Here is a 15500-nt window from a genome sequence, read left to right as displayed (position 1 = left end):
ATGGGAGAAGTGATGAAGATGTTAGTCAGCAAACGAATATTAAAGTCCCTGTTGAGGACCAGAGCTAGACCCGAAGAGGGAAAGCGTCTTTCAACATCGCTCAGTGCAGGATTCTCGACACTGGCTCAACGTTACAATCACTGTCATTTCAACGAGATGCACAAATCAGGGCACTATTTTCAGAGATCAGTGACATGGATTTTCTGGGGCAGTCCGGGCTATCGAAACTTTACGCAGCGCGAGTCCAGAATTAGGCCTCCGGTGTAGAGCCCTCCGGGGTAAGGGCCACTGGCATGCATTGGACCCGTTCCGAGCTATCAAGACATCACCTAGCTGCGAGATCGTGGATTAAACCTCAAATTCGTAAGATCGGTTTCTTGGAGGCCTCCGGACGATAGAGACACCGTTGAGGAGTAGAGACCTCATTATTGAACAAGTACTCTTCTAACAATCCCTTCTACTATGAGGATTTCAATGATGATGACAATAACTCATAGCTCATGGCTTGCACGAGATAGGGCTCAAAACTTGACTTTACCTTGTGGGATCTGATGAAATTCGAAGCGGTGCTTCTTCTATCAACAACTTTGAAGGTATCTAAACGTTATCGAAAATGGGTATCATATCGTTCGCCAGCCCTAATCTTTCCCCCCCGTCACACTCCCAATGAAGACGACCTCGACCGCGGCAAATCTAGTTTCAGAAGTCAGCCTACATTTCAAGCTTACGTCTTCCGTAGCAAAACAGGACTTAGCAGCGGTGACGTACGTAGCGGTAGCCGCAAAAATCTCCACCCGCCTCGCATCCGTAAAGAGCGCCAGAATGAATGCGAAAACAGCCGTGATGCCCACAGAAATGTGTATCCTCGTGCGTGTATCCTTGAAGCGATCGAGCACCAGGATGGCAACCAACGGTAGGACACTGCTCAGCACCGTAGCCACAATATTAGCAGCTCGCTGTACCGTCGATTCGCTGTAGTCCACTATGTTACTCTCCTCATCCACGATGCGGGAGCGATTTCTGCGGTGCTGGCCGATGCAGAAATGATACCAACGGAGGACTTTCTTGCCCAGGAGACGGAAGAAGGGATCCTGCTCCGGACTTCGGCCGCTGAGCTGGCTCAGCGTGATGAGGTCGTGTTTGTATTCTGGTTCGTAGAGGAGCGATTCGACGTTGTTATTCTTCGTAAGGAAGTCGGAACCACCTTTGGCATCTCGGAGCCATTCCTGTAGGAAGTTTAGGTCCTCTTTCAAGGGCTTGTTGAATTTTGACACTTGGGAGACTAGAGTCCAATTAGAAATGTTTCGTCTAATGGGAGAATGTATTCCACCTTGGAGTAGGAGTTCATCTGGTTGCATTAGCTTATCGGATACACTACAGAAGCATTCAATCACGAAGGTCCATACTATACTCCTTCATTTTATTCCTAATTTCAAGAAGTATCACATACTGCTCTTCATTACTCCCTGCCGCCGCCTCCCGCAGCGACTCGAAGTTTTCCGAAAATTTCTCAAACGGCAGACCTGATATATCGTCGACATTGCATTGATTGAAGAATTTCGCTCGGAGCGCTGCCATCTCCGCTTACAGACTAAGCAGGTTCAGCATATTAAACTCGTTGTAGCGCCGGAATATTGCGATGTCGTTGCGGCCCATGAACTTCGCCAATCTAGGATAGCCTTTCGGCGTCCATAAAGTCGCCTGGGCCACCTGTTGTTGGTTCGTGGAAGCCATATTCGACCAGAAATAATGGGATCGAGAGTCAATATGCGACAAAGGAGGAGAAAAAGTGCAGTGATGAGCGAAGTGGCGAGGCTGGAGGTGAGATGCATGCTAGGCAGCTACTGCATGACATGTGGTGGCGGATCCTCTCACTAGTCGTTGTCGCCGCTACATTGGTCAGTGCGACGGCGTCACTCGCTACCTACACCAAGTCGTTTTCACACGCCATCCCCGAATTAGAACGTCAAATAGCAGAAGTGGACGTCCTTCTCCTCATCTTGCAGGAGACCACGATGACTTTCATAGACTTCGGCTCATTGCCGAAGTCAGTTGTTGCGGCGACGAAGAGGTGCGAGGATTGTTATGACGTCCTCAAGGATATACTGGATAGTATGGCAGAGAGAGGGAAAAAGAAATCGAAGTTCTCGAAGGTGAGGAAAAACCTTATGGTTGTGGCGAATGAGGAACCGCGGAGGGCTGCGTATCACGCCTTTCGTGATTCCGTGCTTCTTTTGAGAGATCTTGCGTCGGAGTAAGTTACTTGGATTAAGAATCTTTGGTGCAATGCTGATGTCAGTATGCAGCGCGAAAATGCAAAAGAAATTGAGTGAGATGAGGTATGCAAAGATCACGCCCAATCATCACTTGAGGCTAACCCAAGGCAATTTAGCGCTGGCATGGTTGAGCTTCTGGGTACGAACTTCGACGACGAGTCAATCGGGGGCGACTCAATGGAGACTGGCGACTCGAGGATCTTGCGGGAGCGAGACGAACCTAGAACCGCCGCGAACGGCCATTGATGCACGCGAGCTCCAACTTCACGATGGACGTCACGCTCGTCTTAAGACTAAACGAGTCTCAGAGCCTCCAGCATATTCCACTGCGGGCGAAGATGGACACCGGGTGCGATCACAACCTTGTATCTATGGACATTCTCCGACGGGAAGGCATCAAAGAGGATCAAATCGAGATTGGTGAAGAGATTGAGCTTACTGGCCTGGAGGGCACAAAATACACGCTGAAGAAGAAGATCACATTTACCTGGTATCTGAAGCGTAACATGAAGTCGAGAGTAGGCGATTTCTACATCGTGGAAGATGACACCTTCGACGTGATACTCGGCGCCCACTTCTGGGGAGGTTCGGGAGGCAAATCGGCTTTATTCCTTCAACGACCATGGAAATCAAAGTGTATGTTCCAGTTATAGCGATTCTCGCATGGAGATTTACTGACTTGTGTTTAGCTGAGCGACGCAAAGAAGAGGTGGAGCACGCAACGAACGTAGCTAATGCGCGAGCTGCTGAGGAAGCACATAACAGGAAGGATTTGGAGGCAAGACTCAAGAAGCGGCTTCCTCGTGTTCCTACGTCTTCCAATCCACCGCCAACCGGCTCGTCAAGCGGTGCATCAAACACCAATACATCGACCGTTCCCGCCGGAGGATCTTTGCGGATGGGCGCATCCTCGCAAACTGGAGCACCTTCGCAGACGGGCACGTCCTCGCAGACCGCCGTATCCTCACAAGTTGGCGCACCTTCCCTTCCAGGAAACACGCAAAGTAACAGCGTACCGTAATTGGCCTCTATTATCCTCCATGATGATTTCTTCTGTAAAATTAGCGTACTTTTCTATCAGCTCGTAAAAGTGGCTTGTGATCAGCCCAATTGAAAGTAGCCATAAGAGACATAATACTAGAAAGACGTCCCATTACTATGATTGACAAGATACGATGGCAACTTGATGATAGAAGTGGTGATGGTGACGTTGAGATACGAAGGATTTGAGCTTGTTCGGAAGAGGAAAAGCGTCATCGTGCCCAACCTCCAGCCCTGGAGGAGAGTAACATTTCCCCAATGCACGATTGGAACGTAAAAGGCGTTCCCAAGCCATACAGACGAAGCCCTTTTTTAAGGCTATAAGCATTTGTGTCCATTTTAGGATCTTTAAAACTAGATCTATATCCTATAGCATCTGCGGTAGCAGGGTTAAACCTTGCTACTAGATAGAACCTTTAGCGCGCTTACGCGTGGCCGGGGCTTTGCTCTTAGCATGGCGGGAAAAGGCCCCCATAAAACGGCGTTACAAACGTCCATTTTTGGAGGGCATTTACCAGAAACTAGCGTTTATTTGTAAAACAGTAGGCTCGGTGCTTTTGGGTTAACGCCGACCATACAGTAGGAAAATTAATAAACAACTTTCTCAACACCAAAGCTTTATCACTACATTCTATTCCTACCTATTCTTACCGCAGGTGGTTATATTGATTATAATTAATTAGATTATATAGTAATTATAACTTATGTAACTAATAGAACTATTATATGTATCCCTGCCGAAGACGACGGTGAATTGTAAATAGGAAACAAATGTGAAATAGTATTAAAATAAAAGATCGTAGAGCACAAAAGTAGATAGCCAACCTAGCAACAACAATTAGATTATCTATAAATTAAAAAAAGAGCTGCCTAGTCCTTTGAGATAATGCAGAATTCTAATACAAAAACATTGTAATAGTCGCCCAGAACTTAATAAACCTTCACCAGTCGCAGATATCTAATCTTAAACTATAATAGTTTAACTTTAATAAATTAGCACAATATAAATATACTAAAGACCTTACGTAATTAAGTATAACCATCCATCACTTAAAATAAAACCGCTAGGTATAAGAGCTGGGGTTAAAGGTTGGAGGTAGTGGTGCTATTTAAAGCGAGTTAAACGACTAGGTTCTGTTTAATCCCTTATTTATATACCGTATTGGTAATAAAGACTTAGTAGGAATTCTATTTAGGCTGCGGCTAGGTAAGTAACTGCTACGCTGTGTTAGCGACTTAGTTAATCGAGGCACGAGCACGGTAAGAGGGACGTGCAAGCTTATACAATTGGATTGTCTATAAACGAGGATCTAAAGCTAGGGAAAGGAAAGGAGAAGAAGAGCAGCGCCGCTCGATGTTTTATAAGATCTTCGCGTCATGTGACTGCAATATGCGGCAATCTATGGCAACTTGCCAGTACGGAGGACTGTGAAGTTCTGCCAAGTTCTGCCATTTTCTGCCAGTGCCGTGACATTACCCCCCCTTAGTAAAGCCTGTCCTTAGGCTTTATATATCTATATTACTCCTATAGGGCGTTCTTATCCTTATATTCTTCTAGTAGCTTATTATCCCTATTATACTAGTACTCTATTTACTTGTTTAGGTATTTTAAAGGTCCTAGTTTATTAAGGTAATAGCTATAAATTTTTTTAAAGCTTATAGGGACTACTAATAAAGTTTTATATAGGGTACTAGGTAGGATCTAGGTTATAGCCTTTCTAACTAATATAGTATTTTAGCGTTCTCCTTACTAGTTTATAGGCTAGTATTTCTTCAATTTTCTATTTATTATTACTATTAACTTAAATTAGTAGGGGGGGTTTATTCTTTTATCTAGGTAATAGGTTGTCTATAGCTTTATATAGCTTATTTAGTAAGAAAATAGGGTAAACCTTTATTAAATCTAGGAGCTTTACCTTATATAAGTTACCTATTATAGGAGTTACCTATATATATTCGTCCCGTAACACCTACACACGTCCTATAACTACCCCTATTTCTTTAACTACGTTAACCTAACCTATTCTATTTCCTTATCTAAATATTTTTATATTAACTACGCATAGTTACGCGTACGTAGCCTTCTTTAATTACTACTCTATTTAGTATATTATATCCTAGCTCGTGCCTACTTCCGTAATACTATATTTAGATCCCTTTTTATATACCTAGTAGGTCTAGGGCTACTAGTTACGGAGTATGCATTTCTATACCTAATAGGGTAGGAATAGAAGCTACTAGCTATAGGTAAACTAGAATGCTAGGGTTCTAAACTAGTATAATATAACTCTATACTAATTTATATATAAACCTTAATAGCTTATACCCTATTACTACTAATTACAGGTAGGTATATTACTGCCCTTTAGTTTAACCTAGCTAGTATTTTACTACTGTTCTACCAGAGCTTATATTATACTGCCTTATATATTAATAAGACCTCGCGCTACTACGCCTATAAAATGACCCTAATAACCTATTATATTAATAAGCCTACGACTTAACCCAAATATAATTAGATAGAGCTTTACTCCCTAGACCCCCGAACCTATTATTTATATTATACTATTACCTAAACTAATAAGCCTTGTGCTAATATGCTTACGAGAAAACTCGTTGCTAGTACTATACTACTACTTATATAAATATGTTACTTATATTATACTATTACCTAAAATAATAAGACCTTATGCTAATATATCTATAAGATAACCCGTTACTAATACCGTACTACTATTATCTAAACCTACTACCGAAGCTCTCTATATCTAATACCTAAATTATCTTAAGCCACCTAAACCTGTTGCTAGTATTGTACTATTATTACTAAAGCTATTTATATCTAATACCTAGACTATCCTAAGCTGTATAACCCTATTACTTATATTATACTACTACCTAAACTAATAAGCCTTATGCCATTACGCCTATAAGATAACCTATTACTAGTATTATATTACTACTATACAAACTAATAAGATCCTATATATTACGGCACTAGTAAAAACTAGTAGATTATAGCTAATAAATATTAGTAGATTATGGTAGGCAGTTATAGATAGTTATAGATAGTCGCAGATAGTTTTATACAGTTCTAGACAGTTGCTATTACGTAACTAAAGGATCGTATATAACGTTAAGCGGCGCTACCCTCCGTCTCCTTTCCTTTCTCTAGCTTTAGATCTTTGTTTATGGACTACTAATCGTATAGGCTTACGCGTCCCTCTCGCCGTACTCGTGCCTTGATTAACTAAGTTGCTAATATTATCTAAAGCTAAACTACCTCTTCTTCCTAAAAAGGAACTTAAAAATATTTATAGACTGTAAATAAAAATAGAACACAGAAGTAGACCTAAAGACTATTACTAGAACTTAAAGAATAAAATAAAACTAGAATAATAAAAAAGAATAATAAGATCTATAGAATACGTATAAACTAGAACCCCTGCAAAATCCTACTAGAAGTTACCCTAATAACAGTACTATAATACTAAGAAATACAGTAGCCAGTAAAGCAGCCGTAAGACCCTTAAATACCTCCGATAATAAAATAGCAACTAACTTAAACTCCTAGGTAGAGCTTATAGCAGCTAATACTAAAATTAAATGACTTTAAGAGCTACTTAAAGCTAGAGAACCCTCTATACCTAGTAAAGAGTTATTAGATACCTAGAGACTTACTATAGTCCTTAAGGCTTTAGCCTAATATATAGCATTAGTATTATTGCGGTCTGTAAAGGTTACGGACCCCCTATTACTTATAAATGGAACCAACCCTATATTTAATAATTAGAAGCTTTAATTATAGAATAAGCTTAAAGTTAATGCGGACTACTTCCCTACTACTTAGGCTAAAATAGCCTACATCTTTAGCCGTACTGGTGGGGATATATAGACGTACCTATGTCCTTAGTACGCACAGGACTTAGTAAATTTCTTCCTCTCTAAAGAAGAGATAATCGTCTACCTGTCTTCTATTTATAAGGACCCCTTTAAAGTATAGAACGCCTAACTTAATTATAAAAGCCTAAATATAAAAACGATAGAGACCTTCTTAGCCTTTTAGACCCGCTTTCTACACCTAGCTAGCTAGGCTTAAATTCCCTAGGAAGATCTAATACTAAACCTATTTAATAAGCTTACCCTAGACCTATAGCGAGCCGTATTACTAGTTTTTATTACTATATAGACGCTAAAGGAACTTATAGACTAGTGCTTAGCTATTAACTAAGGCCTTTACCGAATTAAGGTATACGCTAAATAGTATAAAGCTAGAAACCCTTTAAATTAGACTATAAGCAATATAAGAATAGCCCGTAATGCCCTAGCATAATTAGCAACCCCTATAGTATTACCCGTATAGCCTACCGCTAATTTAGCAGCTAGCTATGCGGCTAGTCCTACTATAGGTCTGGTGAATGCTTAGCCTATATATAGTAACCCCTATATATAGGCCCTTAGTAATTAAGGAGCTTGCTTCTTTTATAGTTAGAAAGGCTACTATATAAAGGATTACTTAATAAATATAAAAGTAAATAAGGTTTTGTTAATTTAGGAGGATAGTATAAAGTTAGAAAAAGAGGAACCCTAAAGGAAAACTCCTCTTTAGGGTTAAAAGGGATTAATATGTTAGATATTAATCTAGGTTAGCTAGTTAGTAAAAGAAGCTATACTATCTCTTATACTTTATTCCGTAATAGATACTAAGTTTTAACCTTTACTTTAGCTAACTTTAGAGTAAATGCCTTTACCTTAATAGATACTTGGTATGCCGTGAAGCTAGCTAACTTTCTAAATATATCTATTAAAGAACTACCTAAACCAATTTCTATTTATGGGCATAACAGGCGGATAGGGCTACCTATTATAACTACCTTACGGATTTACCTCTATATTAATAGATAAAGGTAATATAATATTCCCTTCCTTATTACGGACCTAGGTAGCTATAATATAATCTTAAGGCAAAAATAGCTAGCCTATTTAGGCTTATAGCTTAATATACGGAGTAGATAGCTTATCTAGCCTAAAACCCTATCCCTAACCCCTTCCTTTATAAAAGAAATTAGCATTATAATAGAAAACCTTATACAGCCCTAGATTAATACTATTTATTAGGCTAATGCTATATATAAAGACTAAGCCTTTAAAAAAGATATATAGCTTAATTTATAATAGATTTATATACTACATTACTCCCAGACTACCTATATTACGCCACCCGTATTAAAAACCTAAGAAGTTAGTAGTAATCTAAAAAAGCCCCCTATAGAGAGCTTAGGCCCTATATAGCTATAAAGAACAATAAGGGACGTTAGACGTTATACTAAACTAATAGATTAGAGGGATAACCTATAGAAGATAAAATAGGAGCTAAAAAAGATTATAAACCCTAGGCTATAAAATACGGTCTAGAAAATAGCTATAAGGAAACTAGCGGACCTCCTACTAGTTAATGTCTGCTATATTAGTGCTGTAGGATTCTACTAGAACTTAGTTTAGCTTAATACTATTACCTTTATAATAAGCTTATACAAAATTAATTAAATAATTAAGGAAAAGGGAAGTAAGCTTAGTAGATAAGAAAGCGAGCTTATAAATAAGGAACTAGTAGAATAAAAGCTGCTCTATTAATACCAGAAATTTAAGGATATATTCTCTAAAGCAGCGTTTAATATACTTCTACTTTACTAACTATATAACTATAAGATCGAGATTAAGTAGGGCAAGGAAAACACTTTTAGCTTTAGCCCCCTCTATAAGCAATTTATTACTAAATTATAGGCTATAAAGCAGTATTTTATTAATAACCTAAATAAGGGCTTTATTAAGCCTAGCTAAGCCCCTTTTACCTTACCTATTTTCTTTATTAAGAAGCTAAATAGAGGACTCTGCTTCTGTATTAACTACTATAAGCTAAATAATATAACCCATAAGGACCGCTATCCGCTTCCCCTATTTAATAAGACTTTAGCCTAAATAAGTAGAGCTAAGGTCTTTATAAAGCTTAATATCCGCTAGGCCTTCTACTAAATTAGGATAAACCCTAGGTCTAAGGATCTTACTATATTTTAGACCTATTACGGAACGTATAAATATAAGGTACTCCCTTTTAAACTAACTAATAGACTACCTTAACAACTTCTATACGGCCTATTTAGATAATATTATAATCTACTTTAAGAATAAGCTAGAATATAAGGAGTATATTTATAAAGTCCTATAACAGCTCTATAAGGCTAGCCTCTAGGTTAATATTAAGATATTAGAGTTTAGTGTTAAGCGTATAAAGTACCTAGGTTTTATTATTAGTATAAATAAAATTAAAGCTAACCTAGAGAAAACGGCCGTAATTAACTAGTAGGCATCCCTATGGACTGTAAAGAGGGTACAGTTATTTCTAGGGTTTTATAACTTTTACTGACGCTTTATTAAGAACTATAATAAAATTTTCTAACCTCTTAACCGTCTTACTAGAAAAGACTAGCCCTTTTACTTTAACGCTATATATAGGTAGGCCTTTAATAAGCTTAAAAAACGGCTAGTATTGGCTTCCCTACTTACCTACTTTAACCTAAAATAACCCTTAATGCTAAAAACTAATACCTTTAATGGCGTAATAGCTAGTATTTTTTCCTAGAAGTAATTAGATGGAGAATAGCACCCTATTATATACTATTTAAAGACTATAATAGATACTAAGCTAAACTACCATATCTATAATAAGGAAATGCTAGCTATTATCTCTAGCTTTTAGCACTAGTATATATAGCTAAAGGGGACCCTTAAGCTAATTAAGGTAGTTTTAGATTATAAGGCCCTAAAATACTTTATAATAACTAAGGCCCTTATAGCCCGGCAATTACGCTAGGCGGATATCCTATCTTAGTTTAACTTCTTAATTATATATAGACTAGGCGCTATAAACCGTGTAAATACTCTTATAAGGCGTAAATAAGACCTAAATAACTAGACGGCTATATAGATCTTATTATAGACCTAGACGCTACTATAATTAAAATACTTTAACCCTTAAATATAGGCAGAACTAAGTATAGAATCTTTAAAAGCCAAGATATACCCTATTAACTCCCTAGAACTTAACCTTATTAATAAACTACTATAGGCAAACTATACGGCCCCTTCTCTATAAGAGTACCGTAAAAAGGTAAAGGACGTTATTAGCCTATAGTCCCTTAAAAATAGACTGCTTAAGCATTAGGTATAGCTAGTAGTAGTAAAGGAATAGGACTTACGGACTTGGTTTATTGCTAAAGTATATACCTAGGTCTCTACGGCCTACCCTAGAAAAAATAAAACCCGTAGGATTATTAGTAACCGCTATTACTAGCCTAGAATAGTTATAGATATTGACTGTTATATATAGAACTGCGATAGCTACTATAGATCTATAATCCTACGAGATAAGACCCTAAGACTATTAAAACCACTCTTAATACTAGAATGTCCTTAGTAGTATATCTTTATAGACTTTTATAAGCTACCTATAGACCGTAATAGATATAATATAGTTATAATTTTAGTTAACCGCTTTAGTAAGCGCCTATTCTTAATCCTATATTATAAAAATATTAATGCTAAAGAAGCGGCCTAACTATATTTACTACGTTTACCAAATTTATAGACTACTAGATACTATTATGTCTAATTATAGGCCGCAATTTATATTAGCTTTCTGGAATAAGTTTACCTAAATCTTAGGTATTAAGCTGAAGCTTTTTATAGTATACTACCTCCAGATAAATAGTTAAATGGAAATTGTAAATTAATACTTAGATTAGAGACTTCGGCCCTTTATTAACTACTTCTAAGATAACTAGGCTAAACTGCTACCCCTAATAAACTATACCTAAGTAACCCTACCCTATAACTCTACAAAATTTGCCCCTATTTAACTAGAAATAGGTTACTTACCCTATATAAGCTTTAACTAGGAAAGACTAGAAGGACCCTAGACTATATATAAAAAACTATCTTATAAGGAAGTACGGTAGTATATTAAGCGCTTAGAAGAAGCCTAGACGGTAGCTTATATAAATCTAGAAAAGGCCTAAAAATTAATATAATAGTAGGTAAATAAGTATAGGTAAGAGCCTAACTTTACTATAGGAGATATAGTCTAGGTTATAATAAAGAACTAAAAAACAGAACGACCTAGCTATAAGCTAAACTATTAGATAATAGGACTGTATAAAGTTCTTAAGAAGATAGGCAACTTATATAAAGTAAAGCTCCTAAATTTAATTAAAGTTTACCCTATTTTCTCTTTAGATAAATTATAGAAAGCTATAAATAACCTATTACCTAGATAAAAGAATAAACCTCCCCTACTAATTTAAGTTAATAACAATAATAAATAGGAAATTAAAGAAATACTAGCTTATAAGCTTATAAGGGGAATATTAAAATATTATATTAGTTAGAAAGGGTATAACCTAAACCCTACTTAGTACCCTATATAGAACTTTATAGGCAGTCCCTATAAGCTTTAAAAGTTTTATAGTTGTTACTTTAATAAACCTAGACCCCTAAAGTACCTTAATAAGTAAATAGAGTACTAAAATAGCGAAGATAATAAGCTACCTATTAAGTATAAAGATAAAAATACCCTATAGATATAATACGGACGTATAAAGCCTAAGGGCGGGCTTTTTTAGAGGGGGGGGTAATATTACGGCGCTAGTGGAAACTAGTGGAAACTAGTGGATTGTAGCTAATAGATATTAGTAGATTATAGCAAATAGTCGCAGATAGTCGCAGATAGTTTTATATAGTTTTAGATAATTGCTATTATATAACCAGAGGATTATATATAACGTTAAGCGGCGCTACCCTCCGTCTCCTTTCCTTTCTCTAGCTTTAGATCCTTATTTATAGACTACCAATTATATAGGCTTGCGCGTCCCTCTTACCGTGCTCGTGCCTCGATTAACTGAGTCGTTAACACTATCTATTTAATTCTATTCTATAATTCTTTAAGTAATTCTATATATACCTTATATATTATATAATATTCTTTATTTATTAAATACTTTAAATTTAAATTTAAAATTTAAAATTTATATATACGCTATATGCATATATAAACTTAGCGTGGTTAGAAGTTAAGAATAGTTAGAAAGTTAAACTTAAGTTTTAACCACGCCGAGCTGCGACCCCCAGGTAGAATACAGTGGGGAAGTAGAGGCGGTAGGAACAGGTAAGCGTGTGCAAGGTGTTATGGGGTGGTCCGTAATAGAAACAAAGTAGTATTTTGGATAAAATACTTAAATAGTAACTTAAATTTTTTTTAAAATTAGACGCTATAATTCTAAGAAGTATAGACTACAGTATAGATAATGGATAAGTATAAAATAGTCTATATCGATAATAGATTAGAGTTTAATCCATTTATAGAAAACCGCACTGGTACAATCAGCTCGACTTGGCGGCGTCTTCGAGAGTGAACGTATGCCACGATGTGCCTGGAGATTTTGGGCCGATAGGGGACCTCACCTGCAACTGTGCAGCTTTGCGAATGAAGTTAGTTAGGCTGGGCTTGGATACTTATCGCAATAAAAAATACTTTTATAATAGATACAGCTTGGTTGTATAATAGTAATGCACCCGTTTTGTAATCGGAAGATATGAGTGCACATCCCGTACTGGGCTTATTAAATTGTTTGTACATTAATGCGGATTAATGTAATAGTAACATAACTAGCTCATGCCTAGTCACTAGGGGTGCAAATCATCTGTCTGCATAAATATTATTATGTTAAGGCTATAGCTTAATAGGTAAAGCAAGCTGCTCATGATAGCTCAGATGAGTGTTTGAATCATTCTGGCCTTATTTATTATCTTGCCCCTGCTCTATATAGGTACTGTCTTCTTCTTGCAACTCTTCTTATTACATCAATCTCCTGCATCCGGGCTTACTTATTCGCAATCCCGACGTCGCGTGTATACGGGTTGGAGTAACACATGATACTGCTCCTCTCGATACCATCTAAACCTCTCCTAATCTCTCCCAATCCGTCCCACGCAGTCCCCGCCTATCTACCAGCCTCCATGTCCATCGACAGCCAAGCCAAATACTCACACCCACACATCTCCAAGCGGCCGCAGGGCATACAGAGAACCAGGCTCTACATATCCGTACATACTAAACGTATCGTTTTATTCTCTTTCCTCATTAGTGTTCACCAGCACAGGCAACTGGACAAATTTCATCTAGTCAGGATATCCATATTATTCTTAAGGTGAACTCCGGTAGATCTATGACATTTGCAAGTTTAGAGGTCTTCCCATCCTCCCTCCAGCCCAAGGATTCGATTGCGACTTCATAAGTGGCAGTCTCCGCTGAAACCTTCGGGCGCGCAAGATCAAGCAAAAGCGCCCTCTGGAATTCAGCATACCCCCTGCGAGGGAAGTAATACTCACTATGAACAAATGGGTACGAATTCCATTATCCCGTATCTAAGGAATATTCTTCACCACAGCCTCTCCCGAATTCAGCAACTTCAATCGATCCCAAATCGCGTAGTTCCATTCCTTCACCACCTTATACACCCACAACGCCGCCAGGGCAAATACTAGAACGGCCGAGCATATCACCGTCACAACACCAAACCATGAACTCACGTGTATCAACAACAGAGTATTCCCCACTGGATCAATCTGCTCTGCCGCGAGAGCGATTTGCATGCCGCTGAGCGAGACGGACAAGATACCGAAGATAAATAAGATCGGACCGTAAAACTTCGCGAAAACTGCACCGTACTGATACTCAACGCGCTGGAAGTTCTGCTTCCCGAGGATGAGCGGCGCGTACAAGTTCAGCCGCGTTAGGCGAATCTCGCCGTATGCCCAACGACCCGAGACCTCGCTGTTCGAGATGCTGGTGAGGTCCGCGCTGAAGGCGCAGAAGGCTTCCCATGTGACGTCTTCCGGGATGACAGTGAGACTCTTGGCCAAGTCAAAGTCGGACTCGTGCTTGACGAGGTAGCGGAAGGTGCGGAGGTAGCCGAGCGCTGCGGCGCGGGTACGGCGAACCTGGCGGGCCTCCTCGTTCTCCCCGTTCATGCTCTTAGCGCCCAGGTAGTCCCGCCAAAAAGCGTGTGAGAGGATGTACTTGGGTAGCGGCTTTATGAACACGCGGTCATAGATCCATACGAGGTGCAGCTTTGGATCTTCGGAGATGACGATGTTGCGACCCTTGACTTTCTGTCGATGCAGCGCAGAGATGCTGGCCTTGTCCTGTTTCGCCATCCACCAGAGCCGTGGCGCAACTCTGTCCATGTCGAGCGAGTAGAACTCTTTCTCAAGGAAGTTGTAGAGCTTGCATCGCTCGCTGAGCTTGATGCTGGGATGACCGGGCAGATGCTGCTCGTGCTGCGTTCTAACAACTCCTTGCTTTGTCTGGCCGTCCGAATTGCTACCCAGTTCGTGGTTGAGCTGGTGCTCAAACGTGAATGGGCAATTTTCTGGCCCTGGAGCAATTTGAGCGATGCTCGCCATCTGATAATCGTTAGTCGTGCTGGAACAGCTCCCTTGGACCGGAGTAATATGTCCAGGACTCTGACAAAGGAGGCCAAGCTGTGCCTAAATATTTGTTACGTACTTCGGGGACTCCGATATCAGCTTCCCGGCAGAGCAAAGAACGTGGCTCAACGTAATTAGGTAGGCAGCCGCACACACCTACTTAATGTCCAATTCTCTGTGAAAGAACCCCGGGCGTCAAAAGGTGGGACTGATATTCCCTTCTTGTACCCGCAGCATCGCTTAATCGGGAACATCAATATTCAGCTAAGCCATCCCTGCAGGGCTTGCAAGCTCTGGCGAAAACCCACATTGCATCCGCGTCCAGCTTCCGTTACGGTCTGTGCGAGCTCCGGCGTCCTATGTGTGCGCGCGCAAACACAGCAATTTCGGTAATCACTAGTCAAGTGCAGCGTAGATACTGTGCGCTTGCCAAAAAAGCTGTGCACCCGCAAGACAGGTAAAGCCTTTCATTTTTTTAAGCGTAATTATAAGAGTTACACTTGAAATTCTCTAGTGCGTACGAAGCGAAATTGCTGTGCGGAACGCCGGAGCTCGTGCAGACTGTAGTGGCACTTTCAGACTTACGACTTATAATCGTTAAACCGTAAATACCACATTTGATGCCTACAACCCCGTGAC

General features: G+C 39.3%; 4 protein-coding genes across 4 annotated transcripts; 2 read left to right on the top strand and 2 right to left on the bottom strand.

The window, feature by feature from the left end:
- Positions 1–300: 300 nt before the first annotated feature.
- K441DRAFT_664115 (uncharacterized protein) lies at positions 301–1468 on the bottom strand. The gene is made up of 2 exons (XM_067649299.1): positions 769–1468; positions 301–693 (listed from the first exon to the last, which is right to left on the bottom strand). Exons 1-2 carry the CDS (start codon positions 1356–1358, stop codon positions 639–641), a joined length of 645 nt encoding a protein of 214 aa, XP_067501139.1. The 5' UTR covers positions 1359–1468; the 3' UTR covers positions 301–638.
- Positions 1469–1826: 358 nt separating this feature from the next.
- Positions 1827–3297, top strand: K441DRAFT_679371 (uncharacterized protein; the record flags this gene model as incomplete). The annotated part of the gene is made up of 4 exons (XM_067651255.1): positions 1827–2254; positions 2307–2415; positions 2585–2912; positions 2966–3297. The coding sequence occupies 4 exons, from the start codon at positions 1827–1829 to the stop codon at positions 3295–3297; spliced, it is 1197 nt and encodes a 398-aa protein (XP_067501138.1).
- A 6141-nt stretch (positions 3298–9438) lies between these two features.
- On the top strand, positions 9439–9741 carry K441DRAFT_573513 (uncharacterized protein; the record flags this gene model as incomplete). The annotated part of the gene is given in 3 exon segments (XM_067644056.1): positions 9439–9534; positions 9568–9666; positions 9682–9741. Coding segments are annotated over 3 exon segments (255 nt in total), but the record flags the coding sequence as incomplete, so codon positions are not given.
- Positions 9742–13553: 3812 nt separating this feature from the next.
- Positions 13554–15031, bottom strand: K441DRAFT_664113 (uncharacterized protein). Its single transcript, XM_067649298.1, has 2 exons — positions 14941–15031; positions 13554–14837 (listed from the first exon to the last, which is right to left on the bottom strand). Exon 2 carries the CDS (start codon positions 14835–14837, stop codon positions 13797–13799), a length of 1041 nt encoding a protein of 346 aa, XP_067501136.1. The 5' UTR covers positions 14941–15031; the 3' UTR covers positions 13554–13796.
- Positions 15032–15500: the final 469 nt, after the last annotated feature.

Source organism: Cenococcum geophilum (genome assembly GCF_001692895.1).
Source record: "Cenococcum geophilum 1.58 unplaced genomic scaffold K441scaffold_37, whole genome shotgun sequence".
Classification (NCBI taxonomy): domain Eukaryota; kingdom Fungi; phylum Ascomycota; class Dothideomycetes; order Gloniales; family Gloniaceae; genus Cenococcum; species Cenococcum geophilum.
The sequence above is the reverse complement of the archived record's forward strand: the minus strand, read 5'-3'. Positions and strand labels throughout refer to the sequence as shown.

Excerpts from the sequence above, each read along its gene's own strand:
- K441DRAFT_664113 (XM_067649298.1), bottom strand. The coding sequence starts at position 14,837 with ATGGCGAGCATCGCTCAAATTGCTCCAGGGCCAGAAAATTGCCCATTC.
- K441DRAFT_664115 (XM_067649299.1), bottom strand. The coding sequence starts at position 1,358 with ATGCAACCAGATGAACTCCTACTCCAAGGTGGAATACATTCTCCCATT. Across the intron at positions 694-768 it reads ATTTTTGCGGCTACCGCTAC|ATTTGCCGCGGTCGAGGTCG; the intron begins GTACGTCACCGC and ends TTCTGAAACTAG.